Here is a 22555-nt window from a genome sequence, read left to right on the forward strand (position 1 = left end):
CTATCACTGCTGAATAAAACAGCAGACAGGAACAAAAAAAGTATGGCATTTTCTAGCATTTTTCAGAAGAGATCATGATTTTATTATCAAAAGGTTAACAACAAATGAAAATGTTATCTGACATTTTTGAGGAAGGATGCTGACTATATCTCAGTATGAAAAAATGCAGTTTTTATTGAAAAAGTAGAAAATGAACATTTTAAGGTTATGTAAAAGTATTTTAGATTTTATGTGTCAGCAAAAAATGAACACACCAAATAGTGGTGCCTCTGCCATTTGTTTAATCTATACTCTCATACTGCTGAGCAGCAACAGATCTGAATAAATGAATGCTTTGTTTAAGATCAGAAATGGCGTATTACATCATAGAAGTTCAATCAAAATTTTATAACTTTATGTAGGAATTCAAGCATGATACATATTACAAAAAGTTTTTATTTTAAAAAGTCTTAAATACAAGATGAAAAAATCTATTCAAACAAAAGGGGAAATCTTATGGTTTCTTCTACATTACAAAATGAAGTTGATTTTGTACGTACTTCTTATATTAAGGTCTCTGATGATAAATAGACTGTCTAACTCATATCTTCTTTTATTCTGGGAGAGGGCTGACTCTTCTCAAAAGATATGTCACAAGAGTGCAATCAGTAGCAAGTATTAAGGAATGGGAAAAGCTCTGAGGATGGGCCCAACATGAGATGAGTATGGGCTCATTGTGAGACTATGCGCCTGTTGCCCAAAGATCAGTCCTTCCAAGAGGCTCATCACCAGAGGGTTGGCAAAACATTTTTTTTGGCTATTAGCAATTCATGAAAGTGTTCTACAAATGTATGAGGGAAGGAATAATAAGCATCAGTATTGTGAGTATCCACACTGATGAAATCCTGGATCTATTGAATATTGGCAGCCAGGAAGACAGATCTGGTATTTCCTAATTATATGATTTTCTTTTCCATAACAGGTAATAACTGAGTTTGTCAGTTTAAAAATGGTTTTATTCAAAAAAAAAAAACCCACTCAATAACAATAATACTGATTTTTTTAAAAATGGCTTGGCAAGGATGGATGGATTCCAGACTGTCAGGCAAATCGGTTAAAGTATTTTCTCATAGTGCCCATTGAAGAGGATCCTTGTGCCATCAGGAAGTATGACAGCAGTGCTATTTTTGGTACATAGAAAATGTTGAAATGACAAAGCTTGTTGGCTAATTTCATGCTGACATGAGAAGTGTATTTATTTTTAAGAGATCTAATAACTAAAAATCAAGTTATAAAGGAAAAGTGCTTGAGTAGATTCCAAGTATGTGCTATTTAAAACCACTTTTCCCTTCCCTCCCCAAACCCCAACTAGGATTCCAATTTATAAATCACTAACTTGCGTGCTTGGAATATGGTTGAAGTCTATTAGCATTTTTTAAGATCCATGGCAACTGCCTATGCCTCCTGAACCTCCACTCACTGATGGTTCCATCAGTTGGCTTGCGAAGTAAATAGTAGAAACCAGGACCACTTCTGAACTCTGAAGTCTACTTCAAATGAAGACCCCGTTTAAACCTCATCAGGATTCTTGGCTTTCCCGCAATTGAAAAGAAAACAAGAACACTGATGAAGGTCTGCTATAGGAGATGAAACAACAATGACAAAGAAGGACTGGTTAAATATCACAAAGGGAATGTGGGAATACCTTGGGAACAGAAAACAGGATAAAACCCTCTCACTCTCTGAGTGGAAGACAGGCCAGGTAAAAGGAAGATAGCTTAAAGATATGGACTCAGAAAAAAAAGGTCTGACAATGTTTGAAAGAGAATTGACAAGAAAACTATTTAAGGTGTTGCCATGGATCTTTTCATGTTGGCCAAGACTTAATACTGTTAACCAGCTCATCACTTTTGAGGTACTCTCTACGTCGGTAGCTTAAATATTTTTGGAAATACACATCACCTGTTAAAACTGTGTACCAACTTGGCCAGCATAGGAGCTATATATTACATATTAAGTGGCTTTTGAAATATAATTGCCAAAATAATCTCTGCACCCTAAGTAGTAGATTGCCTATAAGTTTCTAATATGTAATATATATGTATATATATATTTTCTTCATCTAGGGCCCTTAGAAATGACATATTCCTCCCGAAAGAAGATGTTATGCCAATTCTAAACACACACACGCACACATACGCACACACACAAGTGTAGTGAGACATCAGAGGCATGCGGAGAGGTTAAAAAAGCTCAAGGCTACCTTTTGGAGATAAATCTTATTAGCTTTCATAAGAGTGCTAATAAATCTCCTCTACGCAGGGCGCTAGCTAGAAAGGCCTGACTCCTTACCTTTGACATGGGGAATGAAGTGGTGTCGGAATGGGGAGTTGGGGCGGGAGTCATTGTGGGTGGAGCTGAGACTGCTAGTGCGCAGGTATGACAACCGCTGCACACCAGGAGAGAGCAGCTCTGCAGCAGCGAAAGGAATCATGGGGCAGGGACAAAATGAAAACAAAAGAAGAATAGAAATTAAAACAGAAGCAGGGAGAGAGGCACCAAAGGAAAAAAGCATTTTAATCAGAAGTCTGAAAAGGAGGAAGGAGAAAGGGTTAAGAATGCACCAGGTCAAGGGTTAGGCAAAGTTTTAGAAAGTATTTTTAAAAAACAGGTTGGCATTGATTCACCTATCAGGATAAATGTCTTCGGTTGGCAAAACAAGAGCAACAACATATTGTGGGTCGGGATACAACCAGCTGTTGACATGCAGACATTGCAAATACCCAAATAGATCAATTAGTAGCTGTTTCTGATAAGCACCTGACAAAACAAAGCCAACTGAAAGACATGTAAGAAGATGGCATTTCTAGGAAGTTTGAAAGGAAGTGTTTCTCAATATCAGAAATTTTTTTTTAAAAAGCTGCAAACTTCTCTCCAATAGCTTAATGCCATTTTGGTCTTGATTTAGAAGGGAAAAAGATCCCTTTTTAGGTTCACTGACCCAAGCAGATGGATCTGCCTCCAAACATCTCTATTTATTTCCAAAAGCTTTCCATAGCCATGTGAATAACCAAGCACTTGTGCTTTTGGCTCTTTCAACAGGTCCAGTCTAGGTAATAAAACTGATTATTCTATCATGGATCCTGAAAACTAAGAACAAAACAAAACCTGCACACACCTAAGGGATCTAGGGCAGATCTACATAGCCAGAGGAAAGTAAAAGGGACGTAGGGAGGGAGGCATGAGCAGAAATCACTAAGGACATCCACACTGTCCACGGTCACCACTGTATCAGAATCTAACTCCAGCCTCATTTTGGATATGCACAATAAATTCAAGAAAATGACCCAACCTGAACTACACCACAAATGTACCTTAGTGGAGAAATATACCTTTCAAAGGCTAGGTAAGTCTAAAAAAGTCATAGCGCTGCTTTAAAGGAAAAACGATTGCAATAGAATGATAGGTAAGGATAAATTTTTTTAAAGGTAATATAAAAGTTCCGTGTTCAGTCTTCTCTCTCCTTGATGTCACTCCCTTCCCCACCCCTTACTGGACCTTTTTTCTTATTAAATAAAGATAAATACCTGTACTCAGAGAACCTTATTCTAACCAACCGCTCTATATGATCTATGCCTACTTTGATGCCAGAGACCAGCGATCTTGGTGATTTATAGTTCCCTCAGAGGGTACAGTAAAGGGACAGGGAAAGGTAGTGGCAAAGAGGATTATTTGTAACCTGAAAGTATCAGCTTTTTATTTCCATTTGGTAAATAAAAATACTCACGCATCCCAAGTATTCAATGAAGGCCTTATAAAACAAACAAAAACCCCAGTGTATTTTAACTTCAGTAATTTAACAAGTATTCATTACCTGTCTGCTTATTTGCCTACTGTTGTGTAAGAAGGAAGGTTTGGAATGGGGCCTACTTTGGCCAAATGAGAATTGTGTGTGTATAAAGTCTGCTTGCAATAAACAGAAATTTGCAGCCTTTTTACATTCATCAACTTCTTTCAGTTTTAATTTCAGTACACTTTCTTTCCACCATTAAATCAAGGTAAGATGCTTAAAATAGTTTTTATTGATGCACAGAATAACAACTTATCATTTTACCACCACCCTCAGATTCTCAGGAAGAGACAGACCCACATCTTCCTTTCTAATTCTACTTCATAGTTGATTTTAAAAAATTCAGGCTTCTGATTTCTCTTCATTCTTCTCCAATTCCACACAGAGATACCCCTCATCCCACCCCACTCCCACCTCACCCCTGACAACAATAAGGATCCTGTACTTGAAATGAACGGAATGAGAATAAGAAATGTCAAGTGAAACCCATAATACAGGTATAACTCTGATCTGGTCCTCAAGTACTATATACAGAAACCATCTTTTAACTGCTCTTGGTAAGACTGAATGCTTCCCAAAGCTTTCCATAGCTATGTGAATAACCAAGCACTTGTGCTCTTAGCTCTTTCAATAGGTCATTAGTCCAGTCTAGGTAATAAAACTGTGGAATAACAACAGCTTGATGAAGATATTTGATCATTGTAAAGGTCATCATAAGAAACCACCCATGCAACTTAAAAAAAAAGTCAGTATTTAATAACTAGTATGAAAGATGGCTGCAAGACAGTTGTTGGGGGGAGGAAAAAAATGTTAAAAACTTGGCTGTTATCCTTCCAATGCCAATGATGATTCATCATCTCTCTACCATTGAGTTATCACATGGAAATAGTGATACCTGTAAGGAGATAAATCATAGATAATCATTGCCCTTACCAGGTCTGTGGAAATGCTGTGGAGAACGTGACGTTGTTGGGGTGTAACTATGACGGCTGTAGACAGGAGAGTTAATGGAGCCCTGACTAGTTGATCGATGGATCATTCGATCCCGAACATCCTGGTATCCCTAGAAATAAAATGTTCAAAAAGTTCCTTAAAGTCAGTATGACACATAAACACCTTCAACAGCTCCTAAATTAGATTACAAGTTTCTTGAGGACAGGGACTGTTTATTTTTTCTTTTTTCTTATTGTATTACCAGTGCCTGGCACATGGTAGGGGCTTAATAAATGTTTACTGAATGATTTTGTCAGTACATTTCAGTTCTGATGAAAGCTAACAAAAACAATTCTGATTCTCACTTCCATCGTTATAACCTTGAGAGGAAGGTATAATTCCCATTTTATAAATGAGGGAACTGAAGTTAAATGACTTAATTCCTCAGGTTTAACCATACAGATGATACCTCAAAGTACAAAGGTAGGCACACCACACATTATGACAGATGACTTCACTCCCTGAAGACCTCTGGAGCTATCTACAATTCAGTGTGTGACTCTTTATTATTGGCCAACATTTTTCTGAATTTGTTCCCATATTCTGTAGACTTTGTTAAATAGAAACACTCTGGGCTAACACATTTCCCCAAGTTTTTTTTTCCCACAACTACTACAAATAATTTTCAAGTTTCTGTGAAAAAACATATATATAATATAAGAATATGAGTGACCCTGAAAAATTCCAAGTATTTTTACTGCTTAAGTGAAACCCAGTTTCCCCATAGAACACTTACTTCTGCAGATGGTGTGGGAGACAGAGTCCTTGGAGACTGCAGGAATGAGAAAGAAGGATGCAGTCATAAATTTTTCTTAGCATAATTTTTTCCTCTTCCAGAAATTTAAACCATTAATAATCTCTACCTTCTTAGATCTGATGCTCAAAGTGATCACTAGAAAATATGGAACAATGTCTTTTCTTAAGCCCAAATCTTATCTCTCTGATTCCAGTTTAATAGAGGTGAAATGACTTGTCTGTATTTACACAGCTATTAAGTACTGGGGATGACTTGAACTCAGATCTCACCTGACTACATCTAGCATTCTTTCCACTAATTTTAGAAAAGGTTCAAGAAGCACATTTGAGAAGAATTCCAGGGAGAGTTTGATATTCAAATGACTTTGCTTGTGCCATCTTTCCCCTCCTTCTGCCTAACAAAATCCTACTTATCCTTAAAGACCTGGTCCAGGTTCTTTTAACTCCATAAAACCTTCTCAGACCTCTCCAATCCCTTCTCTGAAAGCATAGTAATTATTGTCTACACCCCTTTTCATCTGTCAATAATAAAAGTAATTTCCAAAATTTAAAAATTAAATGATTGTTATCATTGTAGTGTCCATGTAGTGATTTAAAGTTTGAAAAATACTTTCCAAACATTATCTCATTTTATTTTTACAACAATCCTGGGTGGTATGCACCATTATTATCCCCATTTTACAGATGAAGAAACTGAGGTAGATAAAGGTTAAATGACTTGGCCAGGATCACACAATCAGAAAGTATTTGGGGCTGGATTTGAACTTGGATCTTCCTGACTCCAGATCCAGAGCTCTATTCACTGTGTCTCCTGCTGCTTTCTGTTGATTATGATTTAATTTTTCATATGTCTATGCCATGACACGCGGAGGGCAAGGTTCATGTCTTTCTTTGTATCCCTTAAGTTCATAACAGGGGGCCTTGCATACACTAGGCATTTAACGTGTGTTCATTGATTTGATCTGTCCAGATGATGATAATAATAATTGAAATTATTATTTTAATTAGCATTTATATGTTATCTTATTTGATCTTTAAAACAACACTGTCAGGTTGGTGCTATTAATATTTTCCATTTTACAAATGAGAAAACTAAGGTTGGGATTGAGTGAGTTGCCCAGGGTCATAGTAAGTATCAGAGAGAGGACTTGAACTCGGACATCTGTGACTCCAAGTCGAGCACTGTGTCACTTCCTGAGGAGGTAAGGAGAAGCCACTGAAAGTTGTATTTTGATGAAAAGACCTACATTTTAGGAAGATTACTTTGACAATATTTGCAGGATGGAATCATGAGAGAAGAGAAGAGGGAGGCAAGAAAACCCCCTGGGAGCCTAATAAAATAATCCAGACAAGAGATATTGAGGATCTAATCTAGGACAACATCAAACTTCTGTTGGACACTAACGTTGTTTACATTGGCATGCAATAAACACTTAATAAATGCTTGTTGATTGCCTACCTGACTTGCCTTTAGTATTAAAAAGGATTCTGTTCATATTATCATCATCCATTAGTAAAGCGATGGCTAGAAATCACAATATGTTAGTCACCAGCATTCATCTCCATGGGGCTTATATGAAGACAGTTTTGTTTATGGTGATGACCGTTGTTTGTACAAAGCCTATACTGATGACTGCCTCTTGGGCTACATTTGTTCCCCACTAACAGCAGAATCAATACTGCTCAAAAAGGGACACCAGGAGGAGGTAGAGACCCAAAGAGGTCTCTGCCTAGGGACATTGCATATTGATCTTTCTCTCTATATCTCGTTTCCATGAAAAGTCCAGAGTCAGCTGGGAACTGCATCTTGCCTAGAAGTCACTTACACTAATTTCTGGCATGGCAAGGATGGTGAATATCTGAGGGAATGTGCAGAATTTAGATACGTGCTGTGAGCAACTCTGATGAAGCCCCAAGTCGGCATCCCTTGTGAAATTCCCCTTGCCTTGGAGAAATGGATACTGCTTGACCACTAGGTGGTACTACATGAAAACAGAAATCACTTCCCAAGCAATGGAAAGTTCCAATTCTGAGGGGGATAAAACATGGAAGGGGAAGATTTTTTTGTGACAAAAAGTAAGGAAAAGGAAAAAAATCATTCTGAGGATCAATCCAACCGCAGCTAGAATTAAACCATGCAAAAAAGTAACCTGTATTTTTTTTCTCATGAATAAATATTTATTTTTATTGTTTGACAGACTGATTTGTGCTTTTGACTCTAATTAAAGCTTCTTTCTGTTGTGTTAGGGGCTTAGGTCTTATCCATTCTTGGTCTAAAGTGAGGACCACGGTAGGGGAAGCTCCTAACCCTGGTCTATGGGGTTCAGTTGAAGGACCCTAAGGCCCTTGGTCCAATGGTTATTTTCTTCTGGGTTGAAAGCATCAGAAAGTATTTGCCTTATCTTGGTAATCACTGAATCATCTCAGTGGCAATAAGGATACAGGTAGCTTTGCCTGTGGAAAAATCTAAGCAGCAGCAATAGGAGCCTGGTCTCCTCACCACCTCAAGAACACACTGCGCTCATCATCTCCATCTTCCTACCCCTGTCTGGAAAGATTTCTCTTTTCTCCTCTTATTCAAATTGTACACAGTCTTCAAGACCCAGTTCAAGATTCTTCTCCTCTGGGAAACCTCCCTGACCATTTTAACTTTCACTGACCTCTCTCCTTGAGGGTGTGCTACACAGATTTCCTCAGTTCCATTTGTACTACTTGTGTTCATATGTGTTTGCCTTATTGCCCCAGCTAGACTGTAAGCAGCTTGAGGGCAGAACCTGCCTTTTCCATTTAAAATCTTATTTTTTTATTCTGAACTTAAACAGCAAAACAAAACAAAAACCAACCAAACCATTCAATACACAGAGTAGAACAGACGAAAAAGGTTTTCTATGAAACTGTGAATCTCTAGTTTATACTATTTGCATATATATATGCACACATACATACATATGTACATATGTATGTATGTAAAACTGCTCCACTTGGAGTGCTTCCTTTTGAATTCATTTTTGTTTTCTTTTGTGCCTTTTGAAAAGATTTTTAATTTTTAATTTTATTATTTTTATTCTGAATTTAAACACTGAGAAAAAAAAAGTAGGGACCCTGCCTTAAAGTAAGCTGAGTTAATCAATCAAGAAGCATTTATTAAGTGCCTACTATATGCTAGGCACATGCTAAGTGCTGGGGATACAAAAGAGGGGAAAAAAGTCTGTTTTCAGGAAGCTCACAGTGTGTTGGGGAAAGTAACGTGCAAACAACTATACACAAATGCACACACGTGTATATGTGTATAAATGTGACCAATATAAGTGTAAGCATATAAACGTATTTGTGTATATTTACACACATGTATATATACATACACACACGTATGTATGCTGTGTGTCCTTGTGTGCATGTGTATGTGTATAGTTGGAGATAATTTCAGGGGTAAGGCATTAAGACTAAGGACGACAGGAAAAGGATTCTTGCAGAAGGTGAAATTTTGGATGAGACTCGAGGGAGGTCAGGAGATGGAAATGAGGCATGGAAGAAAGTCAGTGAAAGTGCATGGAGTTGGGAGCCCAGGATCACTATCCCAGAGTACTGGGGGGGGAGGGGGGAGAGAAGGTGAATAGGATATAAAAAAAAACTGGATAGGGAGGAAGGGACTACTAGGTTATGAAGTACTTTGAATGTTCCAAAGACTTTATATTAGATCCTAGAGAGAATAGGGAGCCACTGCAATTTATTGAAGAGTGGGGGTGAGTGGCCAGACTTGTGCTTTAGAAAGGTCATTGTGAAGGTGGAGGATGGCCTGGAGTGGGGAAAGACTCAAAGCAGGTAGAACCACTAGCAGCCTATTGCAATAGTCCAGGTGTGAAGTGATGGGGTGACCATGAGAGGTGGCGGTGACACAGAAAAGAACACACAACAGCTATCTTCTAACAGAAAGAGTGACTCCAAACAGCAACTCTTGTGAACAGTGATAAAACCAAAGAGAAGGGAAGGAGATTTTGTACAAATATGATTGAATAACCAGCTACTTTGGAAATTCATCACCTCTGCAAGGCTCTGTCTCTCCTGTCTGTCTTCATAGCCTGAAGAGTAGAATGGTTCATAGGTAATAAGATCTGGACGTTCAATATCATAAATTGCCTTGACCTTGGGAATGGCTGCTAAATCCTTGTAATCTAGGATCTCATTGTCAACTTTTGCCTGGCAGAACAGAAGAGAAAGAAAAATTAGCATGAATGCTCATATCTGGTAGAAACTCTTTATGGTCAATATCATCTACTTTCGCTTTGGAAAGTAGGTATAGTAACTAGCACAATCATATTCTCAGGAATACTACCTCTTCACTGGGTACATGAGTCAATTAAAAAAATTTGGAGCTTACAAAAAAGCCTCTATAGAACTCATTAACAGGTAGGCTCCCCTGCCCAAAAAAAAACCCTTAGAAGATATCTTTCTAAATTTATTATGGAGAGCAAATTAACTGGAAACAGATGGGTAAACAGTCTTCACAGATGGTGAAGAACAAGGCCTGCATCTTTAAGTAGCTAAATATTTAATTATCTTTCTCAAACCCATAATCTTTAATGGCAGAATTTAAGAATACTCAGTGCTGGCTATAAATACACAATCAAATCCCAATTAGACTCTTGTAAATTATCTGCAAGAAATTTGTAGTCTGACATCTCATGATCTCTAGAATGTCATTGGGCTATCTCTCCACTGCCCAGTTGATATATGGTCAGAAAATCAAAATTATTTTTATCATTAACTCAAATAATAATTACCAAGATACATCAACTGTAAAAAAAAAAATCATACAAGTATATTTCAAAACATAAATGGAAATACTTCTTGGATGATCTGTTTTTAACTAATTATACCATTGCTACTTTTAAACAATTCTCTCCTAATAAGTAAACTACATACTAACTCATGCCTATAGACCTTTGGGAGACAAAAGTTATTGCAAAGAGTCTCTGAAACCATATGTGCACTGTCCTTTTCATTAAATAACTCAATTCAACAAACAAGCAAGCATACCATCTGGTTATTCATGTGAGTATATCTATATCCATATGTATATATTTGTGCATATAGCTACTTCCCAAATGTAAATAGTTGCTGTTGTAACTAATACAATAAAACTTCATTTAAAATTGTTACTGAATTCATAGCAGCTTTTTGTTGTAACTGATTTTCTCAGTCAATTGTCAGGTTATCTATTATGTCAGGGAGAAGGCATGACATTTTTGGCATTAATAAGAAACCCATATATGTAAATTACAAGCTTTATTGAAAGGGATACTTACATAGATGGTATGACCTGGAGATCCAGGGATGCTTGACCCTGGTCTGGAATAAATACTTTCAGAGGATGTCCTGGTTGGCTGTAAAACAAGGATTGCCATGTGAGAGATAAGGCTGATGGTTCAGGATCAAGGTTATCCACGATATTGAGGTTCTGGAAGCTATAATCCTTTAAAAAAATGTCTTTTTCATTTTTGTGGGTAAATGAAGCACAACTTACAAGAATTAAATGAAAAAGACACAAGAAAATTGTAGAAATTCACAAGGATGTTTATAAAGTCTTTGAAGATCTTAGAAACATCATTATTTTTTCCCTCTTGGGCCAAATATTGTATCTTGAGCTCATGGGTGTGAAATCCACATCCATTGCATGGAACTGAACTAAGCTACATAAACACTGATATGCAGCCAAACAGTCTATAGGCTTCTGATGTTGACTTTCAGGTGGGTAAAAATGGTTCACAGCACCCCAAGAATCATGAGAACAGTGGCAACATGTAGGAAGTATGTATGAGGAATGTGACCAGTGACTCTGAAATGAGGACAGAAAGTCTAGTGCACTATCTTGTCTTCCTATTGATATTTGGTGGAAAATTCTAATTTAGAAATTTAATTTCTCCATCTTTAGTAATGTTTCTACTTGCATTTTATACTTTGCAAGCTTGAGCAGCCAGGTCTGAAGAAAATAGGCAAGTTTTACTCGGATTATCAGTCTGAAGTTTCGGGTATGAGTCACAAATACCACTGACAAATCAAAGATTGTGATCATTCCTATCCCCAAGGTGAAAATTCACCTGAGGGTGAAGGTTAGAGCTATAACCAAGGCAAGGTGAATGGGGTTTTGTTCTAGGGCTCTGATTATTTTCTTGTATCATGAACCTCTTTGGCAAATTGATGAGGCCTATGGACTCTCCAGGATGTTTCTAAGTGCATAAAATAAAATACAAAAGTGTGAAAAGCCAACCAATTATGCTGAAATACAATTAAATAGATATACACATATATGCATATATATCTATATATACATATGTATATATAAAAACAAGTCCAAGTTCACAGATTAGAGCGAGTATAGAGAGTACTTGCTGATAAATAGCACAAAAACAATTTAGTTTAATAGCTAGGTAGCAGGAACCATTAGTAAAAATAGGTAGCTAACAGATGCTAGCCTTCCCTGGAGGCTGCACCGCAGTTTCTTGTCTGGTTTCTCCCTCTCTTCCCCCCCCCCCCCCCCCCCCCCCCACTGAAGTCTTGTGCCATCCCAGGGAAGATGATTCAAGAGTATATTCTGTTTTGCTTGCCTTGGGCATAAATCTTGCTAGTTATGGCTTTGGTGACAAGAAACTATACTTTGCCAAGCACAGATTTCATTAGAGATAGATCAGTTTGTAAATGATAATGTAGGGAAACAGCATTCCAGAACTATTCCAGTGGTCAGTGATGACGTAAGGATACTTAGCTCATGAGAATTACACACAAAGTTGCCCTCTGAGTCATCAGTTTTCATAATCTTCAAGTCAGATGGTTTACATGCAGTTTTCTAAACATGCAGTTTCTAAGTGGCAGGGTTCATACAGTGATTCACATCTATAACAGACAGGGATACTCCAATATTTTCAATTCTGAATAATATTGAGGTTCTGTCATTTTCTTTACTGCTTGCTACATTAGATTTGCAGTCCTGAGTCCACTTTAACATAGTTTCTATTCAATGGATTAACAATATTTCAAAACCAACACCTAATGCAGCTTGACTACTGAAATAAAAACAGAACTCCAGATAGGAGTGGTCCTGTGACACTGGACCATCCCCATACCCAAGACTAACCAAATCATATAGGCTAACTACTTACCACAGGTAATTCTTATGGTTTTAGTGGTCACAAATGACTTCTTGGTCATTCTCCCACAATCTTAATGGCATTAATACCTGGCTCTGTTTTCTTTTCCAACCTGTCTTCTGCCGTTACCCTTAGGAACTTCAATCTTTGTGCTGATGACCCTCTAATAGGTATTTACTTTCTCAGCCTCTTCAACTCCAATGACCTTCTTTAACCTACCTCAGCCTGATGTGGTCACAACTCAGATCTTAACCATCTCTTGGAGCTATGCCATGTTCAAGATATGAAACTTTAGAATTTCTTCTTCTCTTATTCAATCCTATAGTTTCAACTACCTCTTCATCGTAGATGACTCCCAAACCTATATTTTTAGTCTTGACCCTTTTCCCAAGCTCTGGACTTGCATTTCAAATGGTCTATCAAACATCTCTATCCAAATGCTCCAGCTGTACCTCAAATTTAACTTGCACCAAACAGAGCTTATTATCCTTTTCTCTAAACTTATCCTTCACCCTGACTTTACTATTTCTATTTGTTGGGTCCTTTGCTTATTGCATAACCTAGCTCCCATGTTTGGACTCTTTCCTGATCTTTCTAGGAAGGTTTCTGATCTTTCCAATGGAATAATGAATCACTGATTTATAGCTAGAAGCAACCTTAGAGGTCATTTAATCCAACACCCTCAAGATGAAGAAACAGGTTAAGTGATCTACTCAAAGACACACAGTTAGTGCTAGTATCGAGAGTGAAACCCAGGTCCTGATCTCAAAGCCAGCACTCTTTCTATTACACCAGTTTTTGCCATTTCTGTAACTTCTCTTCAGCTCTTGATTTCTTTTTAGCTACACTACCATGGACTTACAGCAGGCTTTCATTACTGCCTGCCTGGACAATTATAATAGGACTTTTAGCTTCTGTTCTATATTTGCTCTCACATGTCATTTGGGGTAACTAGGCAGCACAGTGGTTAGAGTGCTGAGCCTGAAGTCAGGAAGAATCATCTTTCTGAGTTCAAATCCAGACTCAGACACTTACTAGCTGTATGACCCTGGGCAAGTCACTTATACTTGTTTGTCTCAGTTCCTCACCTGTAAAATGAACTGAGGAAGGAAATGACAAACCACTCTAGAATCTTTGTCAAGAAAACCCCAACTGGGATCACAAAGAGTTGCACATGACTGAACCAACTAAACAGTAACAGAATGTGTCATTCATACTTATGACAGAAAAAATTCTGCACAAAAGACTGGTGGCTTCCTAGTATCTAAAAAATTAAATTAAATTCCTTTGGCTGACATTCAAGGCCCTACCCAATATTGGGTCACAATGCCTTTCTAGCCTTATTTCATATCAATCCCCTCTACTAACTCTCTGTCAGCTGTGACCAAACTGGACTACTTTCTGCTCTACATGTACATGCCCTATGTTATCCTGTCTTTTTGATTTTGCTGGAGCTGTGCTCTCTCTTATTTCTTCTGCTGACTTCCTATTCTGCCTTTAAGACCTACCTCAGATATTACCTCTTCCATGAAGTCTTCACCTATCCCCCAGGTTAGGGACTATCTTCCTTCTTGGGTCTCGGGTAATATTTTGTTCTGAAATTCTTTAGTACACTTAGATAATGTCATCGTGTTATAGTTGAGTACATTTGTAATATTAACCCCCTGATAGAGAATAAGCTCTATGAAGATGAGGATTGTATCATTTCTAAAGTTTGTGCCTCCTCTTGTGCCTAGGACAGTTTTTTTTGTTTTGTTTTGGTTGGAGTTTTTTGCATGTTGTAGGCATTCAATAAATATTCATTGACTGGATACAGCTCAATTTCAATATTAACAAGCTATAAAAAACAGGCATAATGGGGTGGCATTGTCTTTGGGTTCCCACAGCACATGGTACAACTAGAGAGGTCATTTACATAATAGGGGTGACAAATTTTCCAGATAAGGGTGTTTTTAAAAACTGAGATGTCTAAACAAGAGCAAGAAAAACCAATGTCTGCTCATGGGAATCATTTTTACTGCCACAAATTCTGAAACAGCTATGATCTTATGCACTGTGCAAGGGTGTGGTGAAGACCAGGGTGTATTTCAGTAGAATCAGATGTCTGGAGTTGCTGTGGTTGCCATGGCAATTGCCTGTTTTCATTAACATCCATAAAGAATGTTATATAAGTGGCCAAAATGAAAACTGAAGCTTTGGGGGCTCTCTCAAGTTACTCATCTTTATTATTTCTGCCAAGCAGGCTTGTTTTCCTCTCTTTTGGGGGAAATAATTCATTAAGGGTGGGTTTTGAGGTAAACTAGTCTGTGATGTTCTGTATTTGCTGATAGCAATGTGTCAGAATGGCAGTATCAGAGACTTTAGAAAAAAGAACACTGAGTACTCTGATTTGGAAATTATGTGCAGAGAAGGGAAAGGTCACTTGGCTGAACTAAGCTGTTCCTGTACAGCTGATCTTCACCTTACTCCCTTCTTTGATGGATGAGTCCCCAGAACTTCATAAATTCCATCCAGGCATTTATTTCAATCATTTGTGCTATTAGTTTTATCAGCTGCCCATTGGTTCCATGACTGAAGTCTTTATAAAATGCTCAGTTCAAGTTCCATGCGTTTCTTAAGCTCGGAATTCCCTGTTCAGTTCTGGGCTACCGAAACACCAACTTTTCTCTGCATTTTCAAACCCTGCTATTTTGAACTCTGTAATTAGATACTTTAGAATCAGATGAGAAGAGTACAGTTGCCAAATTTGTTACAGTGTCCTGCCTTAGATTTTTCAATATTACTTTAAGTTCACATTTGGGGGAACAAATAGTGACCTGAAGTATTTGAAAATGCTCCAATTATTTCTTCTTTAAATCTAGCTATGATCTAATTTATTTCTACTTTATTTTGACTTCATAACCTTACTAAAAATTCATCTTTGAAAGTTCCTTTTCTGTAGGCTCAGACACTTCACTTTAACCTATCCTGGCTTCTCCAATAATATGGGGTGAACGTCAATTAAAGTCTGTCCAAATGTTAGAAACTTAAATTTCCTGCCTATTTGGGCATTTCTTTCAAGTCCAACTTAAAATTAAGAATTATTCCCCTGCCTCTGTATGTCATCACTCTCAATAAACAATCTTTATATTTCAGATGTTAGATAAAACAGGCTTCCCCTAGATTTCCCAAAAAAGAATTGCATCTTTATGTCTTCTCATCTGAAGACCAGCATGCTAAGGAATTCATCTCCAAGGTGCTGCAGTCCTATAACACTTTCAAACATGTGTCCTTTATTCTAGACAGCTACATACAGTTGTACTCATTCTAATTATTACTGGAAAACTGACTTCCCAGTACTGTAGCATTATAATTAACTCTCTTCTCTGTGCTTGATTAGAATGTCTTTTCTCCAGGCCTCTTATCTGTCGGAACAATTCAAAATATGCCTTCTTTTGAGCCAGGTTCAAGGTTTACCTACACATTCGTTAATTTCCTGCCTCTTTTCACCGTCTGCTACTATTGACTTCCAAAGTGTTCCTGTTGAGCTTGCTTTCTGTTTGCATTTTAATATTAACTCCCTCTAAGATGACCCACCTCCTCGGGAGTCTTAATTTGATAACTTCTAGATTTCTGAAAGGCAAAATTATATTCCTTTTCCTGTTCATCTGTTAATTCCCTCTCCCCCCTTTATTCTTACTTTCTTGATTTTTTTTTATTCATTAAAGGTGAATGATGGACAGAGTCCAACTACACAAAAGGCATACAGAGTCAATCCTCTAAAAGCTTATATTCCTGTCCACACTGGCATTCATTAAGTCATGCAAATTACTACTTTATCTATCTTCTTCCCCTCTTACATGGCCCATTTATTATTTGTCTATACTTTTCCTGCTTGGTATCCATGTGATATAGAAGTGTAAGTCTAAAGGTTCCACTCTTCTTCCTTAAATAAATCCTACAGTTACTAAAAATACTAAGCATTCTTTCTCATTCTAATACATAAGATCCTGGCCACAGTGTTCTAGTAACTATGAACTAACGACAAAAGTTCAACAGATCAGAAGTCCTTATATCCACAGCTATTGGTGACAAATTTGTATCCATATTAACAGTAAAGATATTTTCCCATTCTTTAGTCCTAAAGGTAGAACATCTGTTCCATGGAGAAAGTTACAGAGCAGAGGCTCACTGAGCAATTCAGTTATATTTGCTTATCATTAAACAATTTTCAATAATGGAGCAGACATATGTTTTTTATTCTTCAACCATCTCTTCCAACATGAGTGAGAAAAAGAACATTTTAGAAGGCCTGTTGGGTAATTTTCAGTCTCCTCTACCATTTTTATTTTTTTCTCTTCTTCTACCATTTTTCAAAAGCTGTATCTCTTCAGAAGTGGGGAAGGAGAAATAGAGATCACAACCATTAAATATCTGCCCTAATCTGTGAAAGTATTCAACAATTGATCCAATCATTGTTTTAGCAACTTAAAGAAGGGGACTAGAAAGGACCTGCCTTTCGATTTCATTCCAGTTGGATACTGGAATAGTGTAATGTTATTCCCATTATAATGTAAAGTTCCATGAATTTCTTTACTTTACTCTCTACCTGTTATTTTCATAGAACCTCCTTGTTATCCCCGAGAATACTCTCTGCCTTTCTCTTCTTAGCTGACATCTCTAAGAGAAACATGGAGGATTCATTGAAAAGCTGGCACTTTATTTCAACAAGAAAGAAAAATGGCTCCAACCAGTGTTGGGCAATGAAATTCTGGAAAAGCCATGCATGTTCGTGAAATGCTTTAAAAAGCACTCTAATCAGCTGCCTTTTATCTAATTTGTCTTTCTCCAGTTCCTCCTTTGCCCACTTGTCCTACAATTCTCAGGGCAGGAGGACTGAATGAATATTCTACTTCAATGATCCTTTTATATCCTCATCCCAATTCATTACCACCCTTTGATTACTGCTTGTTATCAACAACAGAGATATGAATGGTGAATACCTGGAGAAATGGCATTTTTTTTTAAATTTCCCTTCATTTGTGTGCTACCATCTCATGACATACTGAGAATCACCATGTTCACTCAACCCCGGTCCCCAAAAGCAGCAATTCAAAAGCTATTTTGTCTACACTACAGGTATTAAAAGCCATGCTCTAAAAGAGTTGAAAACTGCAGAAAACTGAAGAAAGAATCAGATCATCTTGATCTGATAAACTATTACAAGTGTAATTACTGTTATAAGGTCATCATCACCTTATAGCACACACTGTTGATGTTGACAGTACCTGCCTTTGGTTTTTGTTGAAGTTCACTAGACAGGGTGGTGGTAATAGCTGCAGAAGAAGGAATAATTTTTTTTTTTTATCCTTAGTACAATCACTGAACTATAACATTGCTAAAGTAAAGTGCAGGGAAGGGAAAAGATCATGTTGAACTTCTGCTGGTTTTTAATGCTGATATGCATTTGGGGCTATCTGATGTATGTGTGCATGTACGTGTGCGTGTGCATGTGTGTGTGTGCGTGTCTGTGTGCGTGTATAGTAAGTGTAATCTGATTCAGTTACGCACACAATACACAGTGGAAATGCAAATTCAGTTTCCATAAAGCCTGACTGTTTCTGATGGAAGGTAATAGGTATAAATAATGCATATAAGATGACAAAATGCTATGAATGAAACGAAAATTATGATTAAAGCAACAAGCAGCTGCTCTAATAACAATATCACAGTGTTAATAATAAAATGCTTGATACATAAGCAGCAATATTAATTTTTTTTGGTCCAGACATAAAGACTCTAATAATCTTTTCTCCATGAATAGATACAGAATACTTGGCTGGTGCATTAGAAATCAGCCAGATCACAGTTCACATGTCTACATTAGTTTGAAAGACAATATGCAATTTCTAGAGTATTCTTTATTCTTATTTTTTAGTCTCCAATGATCCAATATAGAAGCCACCAACTTCTTTCTTTTAGTAATGCAAATTTGATCCCAGAAATATCATGGCCTTTTTTACAGCATATTCTTTCTCTAAAAAGCATTATTTTTGCAAAATGAAAAAAAACATTTGGCCCACTGAACTCTGGCTGGTGCTGTATTTTGTTGTTTAAGGCACTCTAAAAATAGGGAAAATTTTGGCAATTTTAGAGCATTTCTGGACTGGAATTCATCCAAAAAAGTTCTGAGGGTCTTAGTGAAATGCAAGCTCAATATGATCAAAATCAGTTTGATGGTAAAAAAGGTAAATGTAACCTTGGGCTGAATTAAGAAAGACATAACTTCTGAGAATAAAGAAGTGACAGTCCCTTCATGCTAGTGTAATCTAGTCATACCCCAGCTAGAACATGTGCAGTTCAGGTGCTACATTTGCAGGAAGGTCAGTTATAAGATGGATGGAATGCATCAAGAGGAGGCAATCTTGACCTGATGCCATATGAGGAATAGTTGGAGGAAATGGAGCTAATCAGCCTTGAGAAGCCCAACTTGGGAAGGACATGATAACTGTCTTCACATATGTAAAGGGCTGGCATGTGGAATGGTGATTAAAAGGGAGAGCTAGAATCTACGAGTGGAAATTTTAAAAAGGTGAAATAAGGCTTAATGAAAGGAAAACTGTCCCAATAATCTAAAGTTATCCCAAAGTAAAATGGGCTGCTTTGGCAAAAAAGAAGGTTTTCCCTCAGGAGACATCTTAAAGACTTGTTGACTATTTGCCAAGTATATTGTGGAGGGAATAATTTTTTTTTCCTGTTATAGATTGAACTAGAAGGTCATTGAGGTTCCTTCCACCTCTGAAATTCTGTGATTCTTATTCATGTCTGTTGGTCATGCAGAGAAAAATTCCAGAAATCTGAAAACATACTGAATTGTCCACACTACCTCAAGTTAATTATGAATGCTGGGCTTTACTTTGTAACACAGCAACAGTTGATTACTAAACATTGCTGGGGCAAGGATGGCTGAATCATATGGTTTCAGTCATAACAGCTAGTATATTTAAATTCACACATTTCAGATAAGAAATAAGGTCCCCTTCAAGCCCTAAAATCCTATGAATATAACTATCAGGCCAGAGTGACTTCACTATAAATGAATGAGGGATTTAATCACGTCACCTAATTCTTTGAAGGTATAATTATCATTAATCCTTTGTTGTGTTAATGTGATCAAAGAGAGTGATCAAAACAAACTTCTATAGTTTTTAATGGAACAAAGTACAAAGATAATAAGGTGGTTTTCTTTGGGGGGGGAAGGTTGGGGGAGTAGGGAACAAGGTCTATATTGTTTTCAGTTTCCAGGCTGCCTGAAATTTTCAGTGTCCTAAGTCTGAATACCTATGAGCAAAGAAATATTTTACCAAATTGTCCCTTTCCCTGGACTCTCCCTCTTTGTTTTCTCCTTCTCCTAACCTATATTTAACACCTACCTCTAAGTTAAGAATGGATTTCCAACTCAGTGCATTAGAAGCGTCATTGTATAGTGGAAAGACTACTAGATGTTCTAGCTTTTGATTCTGGCTTGGTAATACTAGGTGTATGAGCAAGTTACAACTCTTCTAGGCCTCAATTTGCTCATTTATAAAGTGTGAGAGCTGGTCTAGATGATGCCTAGGTACATTCTAGTTACAAAATTTTTGTATATGGAGATTCAAGATTGACAAAATATTAGTTTTCAGACATCAAGTACATTAAGTCAAAACAAGAAGGCACTGATGAATGAATTAAATGTAAATTGGGCACCATCTGAAATGGCCTTTGGGAAGGAAAAAAGGAAGTCCAGAATGGTTAAGTAAAATCAAGACTTCTTGGCTTTACTATGGTTCTAGATAGTAGGTGATACAGTGGACAGAACCCTCAATTTGGAGTCAGGAAGACCTGAGTTCACATCTTTTCTTAGTCATATTAGCTATATGACATTGGGCAAGTCACTTAACTTTCTTCCACCAGTTTCCTAGTCTATAAAGTGGGGATAATGACAGCAACTACCACACAAGGTTATTGTGAGGTTCATGTGAGATAGTATATGTCATCACTTTGCAAGCTTTATGGCACAATCTATATGTTATTATAACTATTATTTTTTATATGTGGACAAGTGGAGTAGGCAAATGACCCCGAATAATAGGAGTTATCACAAAATGTTGGGTAGCACAACTGTATTGATATCAGAGCTTCACTTGGAGAAGAGAGGTAAAATTCTACAAAGTTACTCTGAATTTCTCTACATTAGGAACATTATGGTGTCAGCTTGTATACATCGGACACCTGAAGAAAGTACCTTAAAAATGTGTTGCTGGAGGACCAGTAGATGTTTGGAAGTTAACATTTTCCAGTGTAATCACTGTCAGGATTACTGAGGGTGATGACCATCATAATAAAATGGCTTTCGTATAATTCTTTAAAATTTTCCAGGTGCTTTATATACATTATTTTATTGGAGACTTGCAACAGCTCTTTGAGGTATCATTATTCCCATTCTACAGATGGGGAAATTGAGGCTCAGAGAAATTATGAGATAGCCCAGTTCCTTTGCTGGATCTTCATCCTGATCATATCTGTTAACTATGGATGTCTCTTTCAGGTCTGTCTTGAGTCCTCTTCTCTTTTCCCTCAATACTATTTACTTAGCCATCTCATCAGCTCCCATGGATTCAGCTATCATTTCTATGCAAATGATTCTTAGATTTATTTGCCCAGTCCTAACCTCTCTCCTGAACCCTAGAGTCACATCTCTGTCTTTAGGATATCTCAAATGGATATCTTAACATGGTCAAAACTGAACTCATTATCTTTCTTCTAAAGTCCTCTCCTCTTCTTAACTTCCCTATTACAGTCAATGAGGATTACCACTATGCTGTCAGTCATGTAGGCTGTAAGCCTGGTGCCATCTTTGTTTCTTTACTCTTTCACCTCCCCAAATTCATCCAAGCAGTTCCAAAGTCCGGTTGTTTTTACCTTCAAAACATTTCTCATACATGTCTCCTTGTCTCCTCTGACACCACCAACATCCTACTATAAGCTCTCATCACCTTACACCTGGATTAGTGCAACAGTCTGCTAATTGGTCTCCTGGCCTCAAGTCTTTCCCTACTCCAGTCCATCCTTTACTCAGCTGTCAAACTGATCTTCCTAAAGTTTAAGTCTGGCCAGGTTACCTCCCATTCACTCAGCTCCAGGGGCTCTCTCTTGCTTCCAGGATCAAATGTAAAATCTACTGTTCAGCTTTTAAAACTCTAATAATGTGGTCCATTTCCACTGTTCCAGCCTTCTTACATCTCACACCTTTCCACATACTCTGTGATCCAGTGACATTGGCTTTCATGCATACAACACTGCATCTCCCAACTCTGAGTGCTTTTATTGGTTGTGCCTCATACCTAAAACTACCCAAATCCATCTGTTGACTTTCTTCAAGTCTCAACATCTGCCATTCCTCAGAAATTATCTATAACTTATTCTTTTGATATCTTGTTTATACATAGCTATTCGCACATCCTCTCTCCTATTAGACTGAGCTCCTTGAGAACAGGAATTGTTCTTTGCCTTTCTTTGCATGCCCAGAACTTAGTACAGTGACTGGCACATAGTAGGTACTGAATAAATGTGCTGATTGATTCTCAGAAGTGAGACTGGAAGATAGCTCTTTATAACTCCAAGTCTTACTCCCTGTTCACTTTGCCATTTTGCCTTGTGTACCATGGTGGGCTGGGCACGTAGGAATACATTTGCAGGACATCTTTCAAAAATGACAAATATTTTGTCATGCTCAGGCTACTCAACTGGTGGATCCTAAATGATAAATGAGGGTGTGCTTCGAAGCTGCTAGAATGAACAAACAGAAAACACT

At 37.5% G+C, this 22555-nt stretch overlaps 1 protein-coding gene across 11 annotated transcripts in view; it reads right to left on the bottom strand.

Annotated features, from left to right (window-relative positions):
• The window catches only part of ABLIM1 (actin binding LIM protein 1), a 402054-nt gene that overhangs the window by 33068 nt on the left and 346431 nt on the right, over positions 1–22555 (bottom strand). For 7 of the 11 annotated variants that reach the window (XM_072623263.1, XM_072623299.1, XM_072623286.1 and 4 more), the window contains 4 exons: positions 10885–10962; positions 9620–9775; positions 5559–5594; positions 4763–4892 (listed from right to left, as the gene is read on the bottom strand). In XM_072623263.1, coding sequence (XP_072479364.1) covers positions 4763–4892; positions 5559–5594; positions 9620–9775; positions 10885–10962 — 400 coding nt within the window. Of the gene's footprint in view, positions 1–2331; positions 2452–4762; positions 4893–5558; positions 5595–9619; positions 9776–10884; positions 10963–22555 lie in introns of all 11 variants that reach the window. The other 4 variants (XR_011970213.1, XR_011970209.1, XR_011970210.1 and 1 more) reach the window with 1 other exon arrangement.

This window comes from Notamacropus eugenii, chromosome 1 (genome assembly GCF_028372415.1).
Source record: "Notamacropus eugenii isolate mMacEug1 chromosome 1, mMacEug1.pri_v2, whole genome shotgun sequence".
Taxonomy (NCBI): Eukaryota; Metazoa; Chordata; class Mammalia; order Diprotodontia; family Macropodidae; genus Notamacropus; species Notamacropus eugenii.